Source organism: Nerophis ophidion, linkage group LG13, assembly GCF_033978795.1.
Source record: "Nerophis ophidion isolate RoL-2023_Sa linkage group LG13, RoL_Noph_v1.0, whole genome shotgun sequence".
Classification (NCBI taxonomy): domain Eukaryota; kingdom Metazoa; phylum Chordata; class Actinopteri; order Syngnathiformes; family Syngnathidae; genus Nerophis; species Nerophis ophidion.
The window spans coordinates 28,255,937-28,280,284 of NC_084623.1; the positions used below are offsets into that span (position 1 = coordinate 28,255,937).

The following is a 24,348-nucleotide window of genomic DNA, read 5'->3' on the forward strand; positions in this document are numbered from 1 at the left end:
GACCGGACCCCCTCCACACGGGAGAGTGGGACATAGAAGAAAAAGAAAAGAAACGGCAGATCAACTGGTCTAAAAAGGGAGTCTATTTAAAGGCTAGAGTATACAAATGAGTTTTAAGGTGAGACTTAAATGCTTCTACTGAGGTGGCATCGCAAACTGTTACCGGGAGGGCATTCCAGAGTACTGGAGCCCGAACGGAAAATGCTCTATAGCCCGCAGACTTTTTTTGGGCTTTGGGAATCACTAATAAGCCGGAGTCCTTTGAACGCAGATTTCTTGCCGGGACATATGGTACAATACAATCGGCAAGATAAGATGGAGCTAGACCGTGTAGTATTTTATACGTAAGTAGTAAAACCTTAAAGTCACATCTTAAGTGCACAGGAAGCCAGTGCAGGTGAGCCAGTACAGGCGTAATGTGATCAAACTTTCTTGTTCTTGTCAAAAGTCTAGCAGCCGCATTTTGTACCAACTGTAATCTTTTAATGCTAGACATGGGGAGACCCGAAAATAATACGTTACAGTAGTCGAGGCGAGACGTAACAAACGCATGGATAATGATCTCAGCGTCTTTAGTGGACAGAATGGAGCGAATTTTAGCGATATTACGGAGATGAAAGAAGGCCGTTTTAGTAACGCTTTTAATGTGTGCCTCAAAGGAGAGAGTTGGGTCGAAGATAATACCCAGATTCTTTACCGTGTCGCCTTGTTTAATTGTTTGGTTGTCAAATGTTAGAGTTATATTATTAAATAAAGTTCGGTGTCTAGCAGGACCGATAATCAGCATTTCCGTTTTTTTGGCGTTGAGTTGCAAAAAGTTAGTGGACATCCATTGTTTAATTTCATTAAGACACGCCTCCAGCTGACTACAATCCGGCGTGTTGGTCAGCTTTAGGGGCATGTAGAGTTGGGTGTCATCAGCATAACAGTGAAAGCTAATACCGTATTTGCGTATGATGTCACCTAGCGGCAGCATGTAGATGCTGAAGAGTGCAGGGCCAAGGACCGAACCCTGGGGAACTCCACACGTTACCTTAACGTAGTCCGAGGTCACATTGTTATGGGAGACACACTGCATCCTATCAGTAAGATAAGAGTTAAACCAAGACAGGGCTAAGTCTGACATACCAATTCGTGTTTTGATACGTTCTAATAAAATATTATGATCGACGGTATCGAAAGCAGCGCTAAGATCGAGGAGCAGCAACATAGATGACACATCAGAATCCATCGTTAGCAATAGATCATTAGTCATTTTTGCGAGGGCTGTCTCCGTGGAGTGATTTGCCCTGAAACCGGATTGAAAGGTTTCACATAGATTGTTAGACGCTAAGTGTTCATTTAACTGCTCCGCAACAATTTTTTCAAGGATTTTTGAAATAAAGGGAAGGTGAGACACCGGTCGGTAATTTACCATAAGGTCAGGATTGAGGTTAGGTCTTTTAAGAAGAGGATGAATAACCGCTTTTTTGAATGCTAGGGGAACAGTGCCCGAGGAGAGTGATAAGTTTATAATATTTAGCACTGATGGACCTAATAATACAAAGAGCTCCTTGATCAGTTTCCCAGGAAGAGGGTCAAGTAAACATGTTGTCTGTTTTATTCCATTTACACGTTGTAACAATTCCTCTAATGTTATTTCCTCAAAACGAGAGAAAGTATTTTGGAGGGCAGTATCCGCCGTATATACAATCGTGTCAGTGTTAATAGAACCCCGTTGTAGCTGGGACGCATTGTCTTTAATCTCCTTTCTAATGACTTCAATTTTCTTACTAAAGAATTGCATAAAGTCATCAGCTGAGTGGGTTGAGCTACTGGAAGGAGTCCCTTGTTGGGTTAGCGATGCTACCGTACTAAACAAAAATTTAGGATCGTTTTTATTACGGTGGATGAGATTTGATGCCAATGTATTTCTCCCCCGCCCTCAGCGACCGCTTTCTCACTTGCTTGCCCACCCGCACACTCACTGACGTCACTCACCTGCTGCCAGACATTAAAGGGCCACACACATATGCTACTCTCAGAACAAAGTTTTTAAAAACGAGTATGCAAGTTGGACAAATGAGATGCCAAATCCAACCACTTTCATGTGGTATTGGACAGAAAGGAGGACTTTTTTTTTCCTCCATTTGAAAATGCGGACGTTATCAGCACCACTGTCTAATTCCAATCAATGCAAGTCATCAGAATCAAATACACCAACTTATATTCTTGTCTTCATGAAAGAAAGGAATCTATGTGTGTTAAACATGCTTGTATTATCATTAAACACCATTAACTTGTTAACAAAAATGTATCTTTCATAAATAAATAAATATAAATAATAAATAGGAATGAGGTACATCTCCTCGACTTGGTCAATTGAAAAGTAGCTCACCTGCAGAAAAAGTGTGAGCGCCCCTGGGCTAGAGTATACAAATAAGTTTTAAGATGAGACTTAAATGCTTCTACTGAGGCAGCATCTCGAACTGCAGAGTACTGGAGCCCGAACAGAAAACGTTCTATAGCCTGCAGACTTTTTTTGGGCACTGGGAATCATTAATAAGCCGAAGTCCTTTGAACGCAGATTTCTTGCCGGGACATATGGTACAATACAATCGGCAAGATAGGCTGGAGCTAGATCGTGTATGTGGAAGTTTTTCTCTTCCCCTCCGGGTTCCAGCGGAGTACTGTGACCACAACACCTGAGACGTTAGTCTTTTACAGGAAAGTTTTTATTTTTTTCGTTTATATTTGTTTTCAAAGTCCGTCTTTTTGCTCTCAGCAATCTAGTTTGCTTTATCAAAATTTCTTCGTTGCCTTTCGGCAATCTAGTCTTTTTGTTCAAAGTTCCTTATTTGCTTTTCAACCTCTCGGTCTCCTCTATTCCCAAGAACAACCCCCTCTCATGGTTGCCGGCCCTGCTAATAAAGGGAACAAGTGATTAGATAACTCGTTCCAGCTGAGATTATCCACTCACCTGTTGGCTGCTTCATGGCCGTCCCTGTACACACCCCGCCCGCAGGGAACGCGCGACCACGCCCCTCCACAGGCCTCCACCGCCAGACTCAAGCCGGACTCGCGTTCGGACGCGCCAGCCACAGCAGGGCGAGAGAGGAAGTCGGCCACGGCCATCCGCGTGCCTGGCCTTTGGACCACCCGGAAGTTGTAGGGCTGCAGTGCGAGGTACCACCGGGTGATCCGCGCATTGGCATCCTTCATTCGGTGGAGCCACTGCAGAGGTTTGTGGTCCGAGCAGAGACTGGAGGCCTTCCCCAGCAGGTAATAGAGGAGGGCCTCGACCGACCACCGGATGGCGAGACACTCCCTCTCTAGGGTGCTGTACCTCGCCTCTCGGTCTGACAACTTCCGGCTGATGTAAAGTACGGGGCGGTCGACGTCCCCCACCTGCTGGGTCAGCACAGCCCCCAGTCCCCGGCTCAACGCGTCCGCCTGCAGACAGAAGGGGATATTAAAGTTTGGCATGTGCAGTACCGGTTCCTCGCAGAGTGCTGTTTTTACCTCCACGAACCCCCACTGGCACTGCTCCGTCCTCTGGACCAGCTCCGGGGCACCCTTTCGGGTGAGGTCAGTCAGTGGGCTGGTCAGGTCCGCGAACCGGGGAATGAACCGGCGGTAGTAGCCCACCAGTCCCAAAAACTGCCACACCTCTTTTTTCGTCTTGGGGGATGGACAGGCCACGATCGCCGCCGTCTTGTCGACTTGTGTCTGCAGCCCCCCCTCCCAAGTGGTACCCCCGGTACTGTACTTCCCTCCGGCCAATTGCGCACTTGGCCGGGTTGATGGTGAGCCCCGCCCGCCTCAGGGACTCGAGCACTGCCCCCACCTGCCGCATGTGCTGTTCCCAGCTGCCACTGTGAATGATGACATCATCCAAGTATGCAGCTGCGTACGCCGCATGGCGTCGCAGTACCCGGTCCATGAGGCGCTGGAACGTGGCCGGCGCACCGAACAAGCCAAACGGAAGTGTCACGAATTGGTACAACCCGTCCGGAGTGGAAAAGGACGTTTTTTCCCAGGACTCTGGCGACAAGGGGAATCTGCCAGTAGCCCTCGGTCAAATCCAGCGTCGAAAAAAAACGAGCAGCGCCTAGCCGATCCAGGAGCTAGTTGACCCGGGGCATTGGGTACGCGTCAAAACGTGATACCGCATTTACCTTGCGGTAATCTACACAGAACCGTATAGTCCCATCCTTCCCTACTAAGACAATGGGACTACACCAGGCACTGTGGGATTCTTCTATCACCCCCATCTCAAGCATGGTTTTTAATTCTTCCCGAACTACTTTGCGTTTGTGTTCGGGCAGCCGATATGGCCGAGATTGCACCGTAAACACCGGGCTGGTCTCAATGTGATGTTGTATGAGATTCGTCCGTCCAGGCTGCGCGGAGAACACGTCAGAGAAGCTCCGCTGCAACTCGGCAACATCCTCCTGCGCCCCCGTGAGCTGTTTGTCACAGAGAAGATGAGAGGGTGGCCCAGAGCGCGGGATCTCAGGGCCCAGCTCCTCCTACTCTCCCACTACCGTCACTATGGAGACAGGTTCGGCCTCCCTCCATGCCTTCAGCAGGTTCAGATGATAAATCTGAGTGTCTCCGCGTCGGTCTGAGCGCCGAACCTCATAATCAACATCACCTACTTGCCGTGTGACCTCAAAGGGTCCTTGGCACTTTGCAAGTAATTTGGAGCTTGAGGTTGGGAGCAATACAAGCACCTTTTCTCCCGGTGCAAATTTGCGCAGTTGGCCCTTTTGTTGTACATGCGCTGTTCACGCTCTTGGGCATGGAGCAAATTTATACGTGATAAGTGCGCCACCTGGTGGAGTTTTGCCCGCATGTCCATGACGTATTTAATTTCGTTTTTGCTGGAGCTTGGACTTTCCTCCCAGCTTTCCTTAAGGACGTCCAGTATTCCGCGAGGCCTCCGGCCATATAGAAGTTTGAAAGGTGTAAAACCTAGGGAGGTCTGGGGTGCTTCCCGCATCGCAAACATTAGGGGCTCCAACCATTTATCCAAATTGTGCTTGTCCTCGTGCATGAACTTACGGATCATGGTTTTTAGCGTTTTATTGATTCGCTCCACCAGCCCATCCGTTTGGGGATGATAAACGCTGGTGCGGATTGCCGTGATTTCCAATAACCCGTATAATTCCTTTATTGTGCGTGACATGAAGGATGTGCCCTTGTCAGTCAGGATCTCTTTCGGGATTCTGACCCGGGAGATGACCGTGAAGAGTGCTTGCGCCACACTCTTGGTCGAGATGGAGTGCAAAGGCACTGCTTCGGGATACCGCGTTGCGTAATCCACAAGGACTAACACAAAGCAGTATCCCCGTGTGCTCGGGGATAATGGTCCGAAGAGGTCCATCCCAATTCTTTCGAACGGGACCTCTATGAGTGGTAATGGGCGCAAGGGGGCCTTCGGGATGGCCGCCTTGTTCACCAGCTGACAATCCGGACAGCGCACGTCTGCCCGTAGGCCTGGCCAATAGAATCGGACTATAACCCGATTAAGTGTTTTATCATACCCCATGTGGCCAAATAGTGGGTTAAGATGGGCCGCATGGAAAATCATTTCCCAGCGGCCTTTTGGCACCAACAACTGGGTGTGTTCCTCCCCGGTCTGAGTGTCACGGGTCACTCGCGAATAATTGAAAAATGGGGGAATACCCACGCTTTCCCCGGGCGCACCAGCTGACCGTCGATGAAATCCACCTGGTCCCAGGCCGCGCGCAAGGTTTCATCGCGGGACTGCTCGAGGGGAAAATCCTCCGTAGGTTGCCATCGGAGGGCCGGGGGGGCTTCCCGCACAGCCCCCACCGGTTCCCGCTCGGCCCTCCCGGATGAAACTGCGTCGCCACTGAGAACCACGCGAATGTTCCCCTCTCCTACAGCCCGTGAACGCATTCCCACGCATTGCGTTACTAGCTGGTTAAATCCTGACCAATTCGTTCCTAAAATTATGGGGTGCGTGAGGTGTGCGCTGGCGGCAACCTTGACACTATGCTTTTGGCCTTTATATTGAATTTCCACTGGCACAATCGGGTACTCGTGCACATCCCCATGAATACACCTAATTTTATCCCGTGTCGCGTGCCTCAACACCCCGGGTCGAACCAAGTTCTGGTGGATCATGGACTGTTTGCAGCCCGAATCCACCATTGCCCGGTATGCACTCCCTTGTACCCTTACCGTGACACAGTATGTCTCCCCTGAATCGGGGGCGGGTGCTGGAGGCCCGACAACCTGTAGCACCTGACCCACCTCCATCATGGTGCACTCCCGGCGCACATGCCCAGGTTGACCGCACTCCCAGCACACCAGCCCTGGGGCTCGAGGCGCCATCTGCGAGGGAAGCCCTCCATTTGCAGCGCCGGTAGCCTGCAACGCACAAGCAGAGGAGATGAGACAACCCCGTGGTCCCCCCCTTGTTATGTGTCTGAGGGTGCGTGAATGGGTACGGGTGTGTGTGCTTTGACATCGTTCTTCTGAGTGGGGAACCTGCTCCTTGGTTCCAGGGACGTCCCTTCCGGCGGTGTGACTCGTCGACCCGGTGCTGGTGTAGGCGTTTCGGCCGCTTTTGCCATCGCCTCCTTCTGGACAGCCAGATGGTCTTCCCCAAGTTTACTGCCATCAACACGTCCTGGGGGCGGTGGTACCTCACCCATGCGGAGGTCCTGGCCGGAAAGGCATCAATAAATTGTCCTAGGACAATCAACTTAAACATTTTGTTGTCTTGCCCATTTGGTTGTAGTCACCGGGTGGCCGCGTCCCTCAGTTGTTGTGCCAGCACGAATGGGCGGTCATTTGGGCCCAACCTCAGAGCGCGGAACCTCCGCCGGTGGTCTTCTGTACTGCTGCCAACCCGATCCAGTATGGCGCGGCGCAGGTTTGGGTACTGCATCCGGGCGGCCGCTGGGAGACTCAAGGCCGCCCACGGCGCCTCCCCCGCCAGGAGTGGGAGCAGTTTCATTCCCCACTCCTCCTCTGGCCACCTGCACGCTGTTGCTGTGGCCTCGAAAACATCAAGGTACGCTTGAGGGTCCTCTCCCACCCTCTCCCCCCATGTGCTGCATCGAGGTTGACGCCCCCGTATCTGCGTTTGCTCTGTCCATTGGGGACTGCAGTAGTTGGGTCTGCTGCTGGCTCGCCTCTGATACCTCGGCCAGAACTTGTCCGAGCGCCTCTAGGAGTGTTGTGGTGGACATCTTCTTGGTTCGTTTTAGTTGGGCGCCACTTGTGAAAGTTTTTCTCTTCCCCTCCGGGTTCCAGTGGAGCACTGTGACCACAACACCTGAGACGTTGGTCTTTAACAGGAAAGTTTTTCTTTTTTTCGTTTACATTCGTTTTCAAAGTCCGTCTTTTTGCTCTCAGCAATCTGGTTTGCTTTATCAAAATTTCCTCGTTGCCTTTCGGCAATCTAGTCTTTATGTTCAAAGTTCCTTCTTTACTTTTCAGCCTCTCGGTCTCCTCTGTTCCCAGAAGAACCCCCTCTCATGGTCTCCGGCCCTGCTAATAAAGGGAACAGGTGATTAGATAACTCGTTCCAGCTGAGATTATCCACTCACCTGTTGGCTGCTTCATGGCCAGCCCTGCAAACACCCCGCCTGCAGGGAAAGCGCGACCACGCCCCTCCACAGTGTAGTATTTTATACGTAAGTAGTAAAACCTTAAAGTCACATCTTAAGTGCACAGGAAGCCAGTGCAGGTGAGCCAGTACAGGCGTAATATGATCAAACTTTCTTGTTCTTGTCAAAAGTCTAGCAGCCGCATTTTGTACCAACTGTAGTCTTTTAATGCTAGACATGGGGAGACCCGAAAATAGTACGTTACAGTAATCGATGCGAGACGTAACAAACGCATGGATAATGATCTCAGCGTCGTTAGTGGACAAAATGGAGCAAATTTTAGCGATATTACGGAGATGAAAGAAAGCCGTTTTAGTAACGCTTTTAATTTGTGACTCAAAGGAGAGGGTTGGGTCAAAAATAATACCCAGATTCTTTACCGAGTCGCCTTTTTTAATTGTTTGGTTGTCAAATGTTAAAGTTGTATTATTAAATAGAGGTCGGTGTCAAGCAGGACTGATAATCAGCATTTCCGTGTTTTTGGCGTTGAGTTGCAAAAAGTTGGCGGACATCCATTGTTTAAAATAGCGATCTTTTTGTATTTCCTTAAACACATTAAAAAAATACCAACAACAGTAAATAGCAGTGGAAAGTTTGTTAGATACTGAGCTTGAAAGTTACTACCACTAACTTATTAGCATGTAATAAACAAGCTGAAATGACCACAATCGCGCCCTCGTGTACGAGAGGCGCATAATGTATGGCAAACAGTCACATTAGCGATAAGAAAAGACATGAACCTGGAGATAGGTTGATTGGCAACACTAAATTGCCCCTAGTGTGTGAATGTGTGTGATCGTTGTCTATCTATTTGTGTTGGCCCTGCCACGAGTTGGTGACTTGTCCAGGGTGTACACCGCCTTCCACCTAAATGCAGTTTGGATAGGTTCAAACATCCCCCGTGAGCCCCGAGAAAAACAAGTGGTAGAAAATGGATGGAGAGATCATAAAAACTAGAACTTCAAATTTAGCTGGGAAAATAAAAGAAACTGAACTATTTCACAAATCAGAGCAACGTACCGACTGTAAAACTGACATGACGTCAGACAAGGCAGCACAAATCTTTAATAATTACTTTCCAAACTAGTACAAAGAACATTTACATCATGTGCTGTCATCTGTGTCAGTAGAAAGGTTCACATTTCAACCTGCAAGAAGTCAACTTCTAACTACAGAAAACATGCTGCAACAAACTGTATATAATTTTATGTTTCACACACATGCACACATCAACTACAATTGTAGTCCAAGAACCATTATAAAATAGCTACTAAAAATTCAGAAGTTGCTCACAAGTTACTCAATACTTGAGTAGTTTTTTCACGGAATACTTACTCAAGTAATAATTTTGTTGACAATTTTTAGTTTTACTTCAATCATATTATTCTAAAGTAATGGTATTATTACTTGAGTAAAATATTTGGGTACTCTACCCACGTCTAGTCACAAATTTCTTCCTTGTAGATCAACTACAAAATATGGCCGCTGTAATCATGCGAGATTTCTGTTATGACGTAATACAAGAGTATCATTCTCGTTTGCGAGTGATGACACAGCAACATAGCAGGCAACCCCTAAAGACTTTGCAAATAATGCGCCGCCGAATATTAAATCTAAGGTGTCGTTGACATTTGGATTAAAAAAAAAAGATTGGTCCATTGGACGAAGGTATGGCTCTACATGCCCCTAAAGCTGACCAACACGCCGGACTGTAGTCAGTTGGAAGCGTGTCTTAATGAAATTAAACAATGGATGTCCGCTAACTTTTTGCAACTTAATGCCAAAAAAACGGAAATGCTGATTATCGGTCCTGCTAGACACCGACCTCTACTTAATAATACAACTTTAACATTTGACAACCAAATAATAAAACAAGGTGACTCTGTAAAAAATCTGGGTATTATCTTCGACCCAACTCTCTCCTTTGAGTCACACATTAAAAGCGTTACTAAAACGGCCTTCTTTCATCTCCGTAATATCGCTAAAATTCGCTCCATTTTGTCCACTAAAGATGCCGAGATCATTATCCATGCGTTTGTTACGTCTCGTCTCGATTACTGTAACGTATTATTTTCGGGTCTCCCCATGTCTAGCATTAAAAGATTACAGTTGGTACAAAATGCGGCTGCTAGACTTTTGACAAGAACAAGAAAGTTTGATCATATTACGCCTGTACTGGCTCACCTGCACTGGCTTTCTGTGCACTTAAGATGTGACTTTAAGGTTTTACTACTTACGTATAAAATACTACACGGTCTAGCTCCAGCCTATCTTGCCGATTGTATTGTACCGTATGTCCCGGCAAGAAATCTGCGTTCAAAAGACTCCGGCTTATTAGTGATTCCTAGAGCTCAAAAAAAGTCTGCGGGCTATAGAGCGTTTTCCGTTCGGGCTCCAGTACTCTGGAATGCCCTCCCGGTAACAGTTCGAGATGCTACCTCAGTAGAAGCATTTAAGTCTCACCTTAAAACTCATCTGTATACTCTAGCCTTTAAATAGACCTCCTTTTTAGACCAGTTGATCTGCCGCTTCTTTTCTTTCTCCTATGTCCCCCCCTCCCTTGTGGAGGGGGTTCGGTCCGATGACCATGGATGAAGTACTGGCTGTCCAGAGTCGAGACCCAGGATGGACCGCTCGTCGGGACCCAGGATGGACCGCTCGCCTGTATCGGTTGGGGACATCTCTACGCTGCTGATCCGCTTGAGATGGTTTCCTGTGGACGGGACTCTCGCTGCGGTCTTGGAGCCACTATGGATTGAATTTTCACAGTATCATGTTAGACCCGCTCGACATCCATTGCTTTCGGTCCCCTAGAGGGGGGGGGGTTGCCCACATCTGAGGTCCTCTCCAAGGTTTCTCATAGTCAGCATTGTCACTGGCGTCCCACTGGATGTGAATTCTCCCTGCCCACTGGGTGTGAGTTTTCCTTGCCCTTTTGTGGGTTCTTCCGAGGATGTTGTAGTCGTAATGATTTGTGCAGTCCTTTGAGACATTTGTGATTTGGGGCTTTATAATTAAACATTGATTGATTGATTGATTGATGGCTACTTTTAACGATTAGTAAGCAGGGATAATGTAAAGCTGATTGTCGTAATTAGGATACGCTGTCACATTCAGTTCAATTACCGCTACATACGCATAAAAAATCAGCTCGTAATAATTACAAGTAAGAAGCAACATCACACAAAAGTTTGTAACACAAAAATGTATTAATCCCAAACAGTTTAATGTGAACACCACTTTTTGGGGGAATTTTGCCTATCGTTCACAATCTTTATGAAAGACGTGATGATGGATGCATTTTTTTTTAATGCATTCGAAATAGTCAATAAAGTATTCAAGCTTCTACACTGAAGCTGCTGTTTAGATTACGTGGTGACGCTTATCCTGCACTTGTGTTACAATGGTGTTATAACACCACTGTTTGTAATTGTTGCTACCTTGGCAAACAACAGTAAGTACCTGGTAGCTTTTACAAAAGTGTGTTTTTTTTACATCTTCTTTTATTTAAGTTTTTGGATTGCAATACTGATACTGTTTGCTCATAATTAATACAGGCACCACCTGTTTTGAATGTGTCTATTACAATCATTGGTACTTTAACTTTTATCATGACATTGTTCTGTGATGATACATGATGCATTTAATTTTCTTTTCACCATGCAAAGCTTCCATCTGCATCAAATTGCATCGAATCATATCGTATTGCATCGAATCGTATCAAATCATAATCTTTTAAACAGTATTGTCAGTGCATCGTATCGTCACCCATGTATCAAGATTCATAATGAATCGCCATTTAAGGTAAACATCAGCGCCACAGAAAATTTGAACCAAGCTGTGGAAAACCTAAAAGACAAGACAAGAAGGGCTTTCTATGCCATCAAGAAAAACATCAAATTGGACATCCCAATTAAAATCTGGCTTAAAATATTAGACTCTGTTATAGAACCTATCTTTCTCTATGCGTGTGAAGTCTGGGGCCCACCTGCAGACCAAGATTTCCTAAAATGGGACAAACACCAGACTGAGACCCTTCACACAGAAATGTGCAAATCCATTATCTGTACTAGGCGGAAAATGACCAACAAAAAAGGAAAGTGACCCTGACATGCTCTACAATAAAGCCTATAGGGAGACCATAGAGAGATGCCCCCACATACAGCTAGTTCAGGAACTCTGGTTACGAACTCAAATAGAGCAACCAGATAGAAATCCCACTAGCTGAATTAAACCATAAAAAAACAAAAGGAAAACTATCTGATACACTGTAAAGAAACAACAAAAAAACTGAGTAAATTTTAATGCTATTGGCCGTTAACAGAGAAAACATAGTGGCAAACTACCTAAGCACTGTAACTGCCCCATAATTAAGGACATCGTTGACTAGGTACAGACTCGGTGAACACAGCCTCGCCATCAAGAGAGGCCGTCACAGACAGACCTGGCTCCCAAGAGAAGACCCTATCGTTATGTGAAGTGAAGTGATCTGTCATCACTTAATTTCATGTCACGTCATGTCATCTTCAACTATTCACACACAAGTTTTTCTGACAATACAAAAAGTTTCTGGTTGATGGACTTGCACATGGAAAAACATTGTATTTATTTCAAGTTTCAGTTTTAGGCTTGTGCAAATGAGAGGCAATACAATCAAACTCTGATTTTGAAAGGGTCCTATCCTGCCCATTTTATTGTTTTATTTCCAGTGGGTTGTTTCTTTTCATAACATAGTCCATAAACCCCAAAAGTTGTTGGGAAAAACTACATTCTTCTCCTCTTGGTTAAAATGCTCAAAATGAACAGCCTCCTCCTCCTTGACTCAGATGTTTTTAGCACCAATTTCCGTGCAGGGAAAGAGATTAATTTTCCAGCACTTCATTACCTATGCCAGGGTGTGACAGCCATTGAAAAGCACTCATGTTAACATAACAAACTAGTACAAAGATAATGCATCCAAAAACATGTTTATCGCCTCCTGCAGATGAAAGCAGTCCATCCAACGTGTGGGACTGCAAGAACCGAGGCGTGAATGGGACTCAGAAAGGTCAGATAGTGTGGCGACTGGAGGCGGGGCCTTACTTCATGGATCGTAAGTGAGGTTTTTGTCGCAAAATGTTAGCCATGTTTGTACGGTATCGGAAACAAATAACATTCTTATCTGCTCCTGCAGCCGAGACAAAGATCTGCTTCAAGTATTACCATGGAGCGAGTGGAGCCCTGCGAGCCACAACCCCCTGCATCACGGTGAAGAACACGGCTGTCCTGGTTTGTCTCTACATTTATCTACTTTACTTTATGTCCGCCCTTATCAACTTTACTTTGTCTACATTTATCTACTTTACTTTGTGTCTGCCTTTATCAACTTTACTTTGTTTACATTTATCTACTTTACTTTGTGTCTATATGCCATATGTATTTTATACAAAGCCAGAGAGAGATAAAATAAGGCCTACTTGTCAAGATTTGATTAATGAGGTGGGCGAGGTCCCTGTGATGAGGTGGCGACTTGTCCAGGGTGTACCCCCTTTACGCCCCATTGTAGCTGAGAAAGGCACCAGCGCCCCCCGCGACCCCAAAGTGAACAAGCGGTAGAACATGGATGGATGGATGGAGGTGGGCGAGACTTCCGGTCAATGCTCACGCCACATGATGTCGCATCCGGTCACACCTTAAGAGAAAACAAATGAAGGTCAGATATCATTGTGCAATCATGAGTCCAAACCCGTGAACAGTCTGTGGATGAACAAAGGAAAAGGTTAAAGTGTGGTAGAAATGTTTTTATCGTTTTATGATTGGGGACAAGTACATATATTCGTCACAAGTTGACATTCCTACCTAAATTTAGGCATGTCTGCAAGGTTAATTGTCAAAGACCCCATGTTATTTGGGGACTTAGTGTTTTGCAAAGAACACTTCCGCTCAAAGCCGTGGTATACAAGTGAACCAAAGATGTACAGTTACTTTATTATTCACACTTGCTCACCATCCTCATTCCTTTAACATTTTTTAAACATGGGTGAAAACTATTTGCTTTTAATGATTATTTTATGGAAGCATAAAATTAAACATATTAACTACTATGGCTACTATACTGTAAAACTAACTTTCCTCCGCATTGGCACCAATTTGTATGTATTTAGAATCCCTACAAGTCTTGATAATTTGTAATTAAACCATGGAGGAATGGTGGAAATATTTATTTAGCAATCTTGCCTTCCTTCATACAGTACTTGCTCCAACTGAGCCTTTGGGAATTTGAGTAGTTATGACGTATTGGAAGCTACTTACGTCAGCAGCAATAATTATGGGTTAGATTTATATAGCGCTTTTGCAGACACTCAAAGCGATTTACAGTGAGAACTGAGAACCCATCATCGAATAGAGTCTATCCTATCATAGCCGTAACTACCATTGAGAACACAGAGGTCCTGTTTTTGGTATGTCGCCGTACATCACCATGCTGTAGATCACCCTCTTCCAATATACAATCTGTGGTCATGCACAGCCCACTACAACTCCAACAACGTAACGCGAAGAAGTCCACTTTTATTTCAAAGATTATCCAATCCAAAATGTGCAGTCAACATAATGTTAACATTAAACCATACCGATGTGACTAATTTTGCTTTCACCTGATTGAAATTGATGTGAAACGCTGTCGGTATAATAACGTTGGTGTGTCTGTCAGGTGATGCCCCGCCCTAAATACAGAACACATCCTCTGCGTAGGGCTTTGCGATCAGCGTGGGAGCATTTTGTGTGAAGAAGCACATTAAAATGTAAACTATTGAATGATAAAGCGCTTAATATAACATTTCACCCCAAACATATTCCTGACCACGCCATGCTATGTCACTGATTAAAATATGAAGGCAACATTTCTTCCAGCATTTTCGGTGGCTTTGTGGCCAACATCATGCCGGGTTGTAGTCAGCTTGAGGCGTGTCTTAATGAAATTAAACAATGGATGTCCGCTAACATTTTGCAACTCAACGCCAAAAAAAACGAAAATGCTGATTATCGGTCCTGCTAGACACCGACCTCTACTTAATAATACAACTTTAACATTTGACAACCAAACAATTAAACAAGGCGTCTCGGTAAAGAATTTGGGTATTATCTTCGACCCAACTCTCTCCTTTGTGTCACACATTAAGAGTGTTACTAAAACGGCCTTTTTTCATCTCCGTAATATCGCTAAAATTCGCTCCATTTTGTCCACTAACGACGCTGAGATCATTATCCATGCGTTTGTTACGTCTCGCCTCGATTACTGTAACGTATTATCTTCGGGTCTCCCCATGTCTAGCATTAAAAGATTGCTGTTGGTACAAAATGTGGCTGCTAGACTTTTGACAAGAACAAGAAAGTTTGATCATATTACGCCTATAGTGGCTCGTCTACACTGGCTTCCTGTGCACTTAAGATGTGACTTTAAGGTTTTACTACTTACGTATAAAATACTACACGGTCTAGCTCCAGCCTATCTTGCCGATTGTATTGTACCATATGTCCCGGCAAGAAATCTGCGTTCAAAGGACTCCGGCTTATTAGTGATTCCCAGAGCCAAAAAAAAGTCTCTGGGCTATAGAGTGTTTTCTGTTTGGGTTCCAGTACTCTGGAATGCCCTCTCGGTAACAGTTTGAGATGCTACCTCAGTAGAAACATTTAAGTCTCATCTTAAAACTCATTTGTAAACTCTAGCCTTCAAATAGACTCCCTTTTTAGACCAGTTGATCTGCCGTTTCTTTTCTTTTTCTCCTCTGTCCCACTGGAGGGGGTCCGGTCCGGTGGCCATGGATGAGGTTCTGGCTGTCCTGAGTCGGGACCCAGGATGGACCACTTGTCCGGAGCCGGGACCCAGGATGGACCGCTTGTCCGGAGCCGGGACCCAGGATGGACCGCTCGCCTATGTATCGGCTGGGACATCTCTGCGGTGCTGATCCACCTCCGCTTGGGGTGGTTTCCAGCTGGCTCCACTGTGGAAGGGACTCTCTCTGCTGTGTTGGATCCACTTTGGACTGGACTCTCACGGTTGTGTTGGATCCACTATGGATTGAACTTTCACAGTATCATGTTAGACCCGCTTGACATCCATTGCTTTCGGTTCCCCTAGAGGGGGTGGGGGGTTGCCCACATATTCGTTTTCCTTGCCCTTATGTGGGCTCTACCGAGGATGTCGTTGTGGTTTGTGTTGTGGTTTGTGCAGCCCTTTGAGACACTAGTGATTTAGGGCTATATAAATAATCATTGATTGATTGATTGATTGATCATTAGTACATGCAATACAAGGCATACGATCTTGGATTCGAACCCTAATCGTGGTTGAAAATGTGGTATTTTTTTTTTATTTATGTTTTCATAATGTTAGAAATTGCTTAATATGCAAAACTTCAGGATATTGATAAAAAGTGGACTGTTGCAAAAGCATGCTGATTGTCAAAGATGTTCGATTGGTGATCAATAGTTATAGCTCAATTAAAGATTTTGTTATTCTGAAAATTATTGGTTTTGCTCAAGGTAATGTAATTTGTATGCTGCTGGGATACCCATGATTTCAACCTTTTAAAGTTCCTATTGTACAACCAATTTTTGACCTCGGTATTTGTCAAATCCTTGTATCTTATAATTTTCTCCACATTCACACATAGAGGGTGGTAAGCTACATTTCTAACTTCAATTGCCCTGGGGTAAACTGACAGAATTTGCGGCTGTCAATTTGTGCCTGAGGCAGGCATGTGATATGAACTTAATGAAAATGACTGAAAATAAGCCGGGGGTTCGGGGGCCGCAGGTCCAGGGCCCCCTGTTTGTCCCCCCTGAGGGGAGAAATACAGTACAAACAATGTTTATTCTACTAGCTGACGTCCTTTATCTGAATAGCCATTTGTGATTTATAGCATGAAATAACAAATATCCTGTTTTGTGTCAAAATATAAGCAATAGAAATAATGAACACTTTGTCAGCTACTGTCTTGTTGTAAAAGGCCAATGAAAATGGAATTTAGCATTTAGACAGACTATACTGTAGCAAAAGTCATTACATGTCTGCCACAATCATTTGTGTTCTTAAATGTGTATTTCACTTCTTCCATGTCGAGCGCAGTTTTGATTTGGGCTTACGTGGTCAACAACTAAAATGAATGTTTTGGGCATTGTTTTATCCAGACGCATACATTTGTTCAAATGTAGCCAAGTGGATGCATTGTGGGTTTCCTGGACGTCGTCTACATCGCTAAAAGAAAAATCTAAGAAAGAAAATCCCTCTGCTATCTTCCACCAGTTTTTTTAAATGTTTAAACTGCCTGCTTGAATATTCCCTCTTCTCTTCTCCGACTCTCGTCGTCATTTGGGATGTGCGCATCTGTTGTGATTTCCTGGTTCGATGACTCGCCCTATCTTACCTCTGATTGGCCTGTCCGTAATGTTTTGCCCTAATCTTAACCAATCGTGACTCATCATAGTTCACCAACCAACCAATTGGGATGTTCTTATACGTAAACCAACCAATCATCATTGATGTTTCCAATATATGTTGTCCCGTCCGTGGAGTTGCTTCGCTACGTAGCTTCGATTTTTAAGTTAATAATTTTTAATGGAAAACAGTCGTTTTTAACCACTGCAGCTGTAAACCGAAATGGATTATTAAAAATTATAAGTCGCTCCGGTGTATACGTCGCACCGGCGGAAAATGCATAATAAAGAAGGAGAAGAACATATACTTACACGTAGCACTGGAGTATAAGTCGCATTTTTGGGGAAAATGTATTTGATAAAATCTAACACCAAGAATAGACATTTGAAAGGCAATTTAAAATAAATAAAGAATATTGAACAACAGGCTGAATAAGTGTACATTTTATGACACATACATAACCAACTGAGAAGGTGCCTGGTATGTCAAATAACTATAAGATATAGAACAGGGGTGTCAAACTCAAATACAGAGTGGGCCAAAATTTTAAACTGAACAAAGCTGTGGGCCAAAGTTGAACAAATGAACCTTTTAATAGGGACCCAAACAAATTTTGCATTGAATATTTAACAAGCAAGGCTTATATATTATAGTGACATGCAAAATCATGTTTCAAATAATAATAATAATAATATCAATAAAAATATATCTATGGCATATCAAATAAAATTTAAATAAAAATGTAATGCCTCTTTTCTATTTGCAGCCTTCTGAGGTAAATATCAAAATAAACTTTTTCTACATGCTAATAATACATTTGAAAATAAAAAAACAATAATGAATTAATGAAACATTCAAGCCTTAAAAGTAGGAAGAGAAAGTGCATTAATAAATTGTTAATTATTGCTCAGTTTGTTACACTGATTTACTTTAACAATGAATTTGGAACAAGCAATACTTACAGTATATAACTTAATAGTGCAAAATCAACTTTCAAAAAACAAACGAAATACTTCAATGGTTTTTCAAATAAAATTTAAATAAAAAATTTAATGCCTCTTTTTTATTTGCAGCCTTGGTTGCAGAATGGTTGGAAAATTGGGAGGGTTGGCAAGTATGAGTATTAGCGGCGAATGCTGTGTTACAGCGGCTCTGCCGCTGTATAATACCGGTGGGCCAGCTCTAATATTAATTTGATATTGCCTCAAGGGCCGAATGAAATTGCACGGCGGGCCAAATTTGGCCCGCAGGCCAGAGTTTGACACCCATGATATAGAACATGCTACAAGTTTACCAAACAATCTGTCACTCCTAATCGATAAATCCGATGAAATCTTTTTCTTCGATGTCACTTCTAAAAAACTCTACCAACTCCAAAGGTATGCGCCGCTTCCTCTTGTCGATTTCTGCTGCATATTTCACTACGTCCAGCTTGTAATCTGCAGTACATGATTTCCTTTTCGGTGCTATTTTTGTTCAGCCTTTCTCAGTTTTTTTATAAGTTACCGCCAACGTTAAAATTATCAATTTTAATAGCTACGGCAGTAGCATATAGCATATCGCAGTTAGTATCCCATGACCCACAATGCACTTCTGCCATGACCCTCCCCCGCCGAATTCTTATTGGTAGACGTGTGTGTGAAGATTGCTGATGTGTGTGTGACGATTGCTGACATTTTCTTCGTCTCTTCCGTGAATGAGATAAATAATATTATTTAACATTTTACGGTAATGTGTTAATAATTTCACACATAAGTCGCTCTGGAGTATATAATCCGAAAAACGGGAAACCGTAGTTGTTGACAGACATGGCAAAGAGGCATATCAAGATTTTAACACGCAGGTCAGAAAAAACTAAGAAAAACTGAAAATATCCTGTTATATATAGAAAAAAAAAAGACGAATTTCGGACTATAGACGGAACAATCACTTGCCTGCCTTAAGCCCTTTAGGACCATCACATCCGTACACCAGTGTGAGCGGCTCTGGAGTTAAGGTGGGTGAAGTGTCTTGTCCGAGGACACAATGGCCATGACTGGGTTAGTCCAAGCTGGATTCAAACCAGGAATCCTGATGTTACCGGATGGCCGCTCTATTGTGGGCTTTCAGAACGCCCTCAATACTGGGAGGAAAAGATGCAAATACAAATATGTAACACACACAGTGCGATTCATCAAGAAAAATTCTCAACTGCGAGTGCTATTTTGTGTTTTTATCAGGCACGTCAGAAAAGTATGGGCAACTGACAAAGTTACTTACCCTGCTGTGGAAAGAAGGCGAATTGTTGTCAAAATATATGTATTGTCAAAAACTTAAATATCGGACGTATTGTGTTATCATCAAAATCAGTATATTTTTTTATATTGCTGGATGATGTAAGGGGCCTGTTAAAACAAATTCAATTGATGCATTTTTGTGTCTGCTGGTATTTTTTGAATGATGTTCATTTTTTAATACAGACGATACATTATTAAAACATCTTCTACGTGAAAAAACATCTTGCTATTTGTATTTTCTTGCATATTCTTCTTCACATTTGCAGTTTGTGCCGCAGCCTCATGAGGGCACCTTCAGCGCGCAGAAAAAATGTGGTGTCCATTGTCGATGCACCGCAGGACTGCTTCTACAATGCCCATATAAAGTGTTACATGTCTGCTGCTAGTTTCAAAACATTGCAAAACGTAACACCATGGCATCGGTAGTGAAAGCCATGTATAGAACATATAAAAAACTCATTTAAAAATGGCCCTTTGCACCACTTTTCAGTTGCACATGCGGTCTTGGTAGATTACACACAACATGCCCACTAAAAGCCATTGTTCAAAAATTTCCATTAAAAAGTAATTACAGTTACTTGTTAATTTAACAAAATATAATTGAATTACTAACGGAATTGCTCTTTAATGGATGTAAGTAATTAATAGGGAAAGTAATTAATGCGTTAATTGAAAATATATATATCTGGGATATGCAGTTGGGAGACGTTTAATTAGAGCTGTGTGTGCATGCGTGTGTGCATGTGTGTTCTTTGAAAAGTTGGTGCTTGTTGTCAAGTGACGTGATTTCAGCAAAAGTGCACTCAGAGCAGCATTTTAGCTCTGTCGTGTTTGTTAGCTTAGCAGCATCATGTTGCTGGCATTACTGGGAAGCTCTGTTGAATCTTTTCACTAGAATGTGTTACCTCTGATTGAATGTGTAAATCGTATTTTCTTGTCCAAACTAGGTATTGGAGGATCGCAAGCTTTTTAGTTCAAATATTGATTTGTTGTTCATTATTCCCACTTAGCAGTAATGTGTTTGTGTTTGAGTGCTTACTTACATGTTGTTTGCTGTGTGATGTTGCCTCCTTCTATTTGATATCAAGTACATTTTAGTGTGATGCTGGGTGTTGCTTTTACTAACAAAAATATATTTCCTGCATTGAACTTGCTGTGCTTTCTCACTTTCATGTTGATATAAAACTACATCATAAAAAATTGCCTTGTAACATTTGTAAAAGCAATCAATTAGATGAATCATTTTTAGTAAAATCAGTCATGCGATTTTTCTGTCTACAGTGGAAAATCCATATTTTATCTCTGTACAAATCTAACAAAATATTTTCCGTTTTTCTTCCTTTTTTCCGACCAACAATGTGTGGTAAAATCTTGATCCATCTCTTTGCCATACCTGCCAACATCTATGGTTTTCCCGTAATTAAGTAAGATTTTTGATAATCTAGTAGTAAAAACTACAGTTTTTCATTAACAATGATTAACTTAAAAATTGAAGCTACGTAGCAAAGCAACTCCACGGGCAGGGGACAACATATACGGGAAACATCAATGATGAATGGTTGGTTCATGTATAAGAAAAATCTATGATTGGTTGGTTGTTTACTATGATGAGTCACGATTGGTTAGGATTAGGGTAAAACATTACGGACAGGCCAATCAGAGCCAAGATAGTGCGGGTCACCAAACCAGGCAGGGAAATCACAACAGACATCCCAAATGACGATGACAATATCGGAGAAGAGAAGAGGTAATATTCAAGCGGACGATTTATATATTTTAAAAACTAGTGGAAGATGGCAGAGGGATTTTCTTCCTTAGATTTTTCTTTTAGTGATGTAGACACCGTCCAGGAAACCCACAATGCGTCTACTTGGCCACATTTGGACAAATGTATGCGTCTGAATAAAACAATGGCAAAAACATTTGTTTTAGTTGTTTACCATGTAGGCCAAAATCAAAACTGATCTCGACATGGATGATGTGGAATACACATTTAAGAACAAACATGATTATGGCAGACACGTGATGAATTTTGCAACAGTATATCCATCCATCTATCCATCCATTTTCTTTCGCTTATCTGAGGTCGGGTTGTGGGTGCAGCAGCCCAAGCATAGAAGCCCAGACTTCCCTCTCCCCAGCCACTTCGTCCAGCTCCTCCCGGGGATCTCGAGGCGTTCCAAGGCCAGCCAGGTGACATAGTCTTCCCAACGTGTCCTGGGTCTTCCCCGTGGCCTCCTGCCGGTCGGACGTGCTCTGAACACCTCTCTAGGGAGGTGTTTGGGGGATGCATCCTGAGCAGATGCCTGAACCACCTTATCTGGCTCCTCTCATCTGGCTCCTCTCTAAAGGAGAGACCCGTCACCCGGCGGAGGAAACTAATTTCGGCCGTTTGTACCCGTGATCTTGTCCTTTCCGTCATGACCCAAAGCTCATGACCATAGGTGAGGATGGGAACGTAGATTGACCGGTAAATTGAGAGGTTTGCATTCCGGCTCAGCTCCTTCTTCACCACAACTGATCGATACAGCGTCCGCATTACTGAAGACGCCGCACCGATCCGCCTGTCAATCTCACGATCCACTTTTCCCTCACTCGTGAACAAGACTTTGAGGTACTTGAACTCCTCCACTTGGGGCAAGATCTCCTCCCCAACCCGGAGATGGCTCTCCAGCCTTTTCTGGACGAGAACCATGGACTCGGACTTGGAGGTGCTGATTCCCATCCCAGTCGCTTCACACTCGGCTGCGAACCGATCCAGTGAGAGCTGAAGATCCTGGCCAGATGAAGCCATCAGGACCACATCATCTGCAAATAGCAGAGACCTAATCCTGCAGCCACCAAACCAGATACCCTGACTGCGCCTAGAAGTTCTGTCCATAAAAGTTTTGAACAGGATCGGTGACAGAGGGCAGCCTTGGCGGAGTCCAACCCTCACTGGAAACGGGTCCAACTTACTGCCGACAATGCGGCCCAAGCTCTGACACTGATTATACAGGGAGCGGACTGCCACAATCAGACAGTCCGATACCCCATACTCTCTGAGCACTCGCACAGGACTTCCCGGGGGACACGGTCGAATGCCTCCACCAAGTCCACAAAGCACATGTAGACTGGTTGCGCAAACTCCCATGCATCCTCAAGGACCCTGCCGAGAGTATAGAGCTGCTCCACAGTTCCACGACCAGGACAAAAACCACATTGTTCGTCCTGAATCCGAGGTTCGGCTATCCGGCGTAGCCTCCTCTCCAGTACACCTGAATAGACCTTACCGGGAAGGGGGAGGACTGTGATCCCACGATAGTTGGAACACACCCTCCGGTTCCCCTTCTTCAAGAGAAGAACCACCACCGTGGTCTCCCAATCCAGAGGTACCGCCCCCGATGTCCACACAATGTTGCAGAGTCTTTTCAACCAAGACATTCCCACAGCATCCAGAGCCTTAAGGAACTCCGGTCGGATCTCATCCACCCCCGGGGTCTTGCCACCGAGGAGCTTTTTAACTACCTCTGCAACCTCAGCCCCAGAAATAGGAGAGCCCACCACAGATTCCCCAGGTACAGCTTCCTCATAGGGAGACGTGCTGGTAGGATTGAGGAAGTCTTCGAAGTATTCCTTCCACCGACCCACAACATCCGCAGTCGAGGTCAGCAGAACACCATCCCCACCATACACGGTGTTGACATTGCACTGCTTCCCTTTCCTGAGGCGGCGAATGGTGATCCAGAATTGCTTCGAAGCTGTCCGCAAGTAGTTTTCCATGGCGTCCCCGAACTCCTCTCATGGGGGGGGGGGTGTATAGTGTAGCCAGGAATAGTTAGGGATGCATGGGATTCTGGATCGCCCAACTCACATTGCACCCGATCTCTATGGCCCCTGCTATGGGTGGTGAGCCCATTGGTGGGGTGACCCACGTTGCCTCTTCGGGCTGTGCCCGGCCGGGCCCCATGGGAACAGGCCCGGCCACCAGGTGCTCGCCATCGTGCCCCACCTCTGGGCCTGGCTCCAGAGGGAGGCCCCGGTGACCCGCGTCCGGGCGAGGGAAATCTGGGTCTATGTTTTTTCTTCTTCATAAAGGTCTTCGAACTGCTCTTTGTCTGATCCCTCACCTAGAACCTGTTTGCCTTGGGAGACCCTACCAGGGGTGAGCTGGGCGGGAGCCGAAGGCAGGGCACTTGGCGGTCCGATCCTCGGCTACAGAAGCTAGCTCTTGGGACGTGGAACGTCACCTCACTGGGGGGGAAAGAGCCTGAGCTAGTGCGCGAAGTTGAGAAGTTCCGGCTGGATATAGTCGGACTCACTTCGACGCACAGCAAGGGCTCTGGAACCACTTCTTTCGAGAGGGACTGGACCCTCTTCCACTCTGGCGTTGCCGGCAGTGAGAGGCGACGGGCTGGGGTGGCAATTCTTGTTGCCCCCCGGCTCAAAGCCTGCACGTTGGAGTTTAACCCGGTGGACGAAAGGGTAGCCTCCCTCCGCCTTCGGGTGGGGGAACGGGTCCTGACAGCAGTTCAGAGTACCCACCATTTTTGGAAGCACTCGAGGGACTACTGGAAAGTGCTCCCCCGGGTGATTCCCTTGTCCTACTGGGGGACTTCAACGCTCACGTTGGCAACGACAGTGAAACCTGGAGAGGCGTGATTGGGAAGAATGCCGCCCGGATCTGAACCCGAGTGGTGTTTTGTTATTGGACGTTTGTGCTCGTCACAGTTTGTCCATAACAAACACCATGTTCAAACATAAGGGTGTCCATATGTGCACTTGGCACCAGGACACCCTAGGCCGCAGTTCCATGATCGACTTTGTAGTTGTGTCATCGGATTTGCGGCCTTATGTTTTGGACACTCGGGTGAAGAGAGAGGCGGAACTTTCTACCGATCACCACCTGGTGGTGAGTTGGCTGCGATGGTGGGGGAGGGTGCCGGACAGACCTGGGAGGCCCAAATGCATTGTGAGGGTCTGCTGGGAGCGTCTGGCAGAGTCTCCTGTCAGAGAAAGTTTCAATTCCCACCTCCGGAAGAACTTT

At 45.0% G+C, this 24,348-nt stretch overlaps 1 protein-coding gene across 4 annotated transcripts in view; it reads left to right on the forward strand.

Moving 5' to 3' along the window:
- hecw2a (HECT, C2 and WW domain containing E3 ubiquitin protein ligase 2a) overlaps positions 1 to 24,348 on the forward strand; it is a 263,018-nt gene that overhangs the window by 24,688 nt on the left and 213,982 nt on the right. For all 4 annotated transcript variants that reach the window (XM_061918718.1, XM_061918719.1, XM_061918721.1 and 1 more), the window contains exons 3-4: positions 12,613 to 12,720; positions 12,802 to 12,896. In XM_061918718.1, coding sequence (XP_061774702.1) covers positions 12,613 to 12,720; positions 12,802 to 12,896 — 203 coding nt within the window. The remainder of the gene's footprint in view (positions 1 to 12,612; positions 12,721 to 12,801; positions 12,897 to 24,348) is intronic.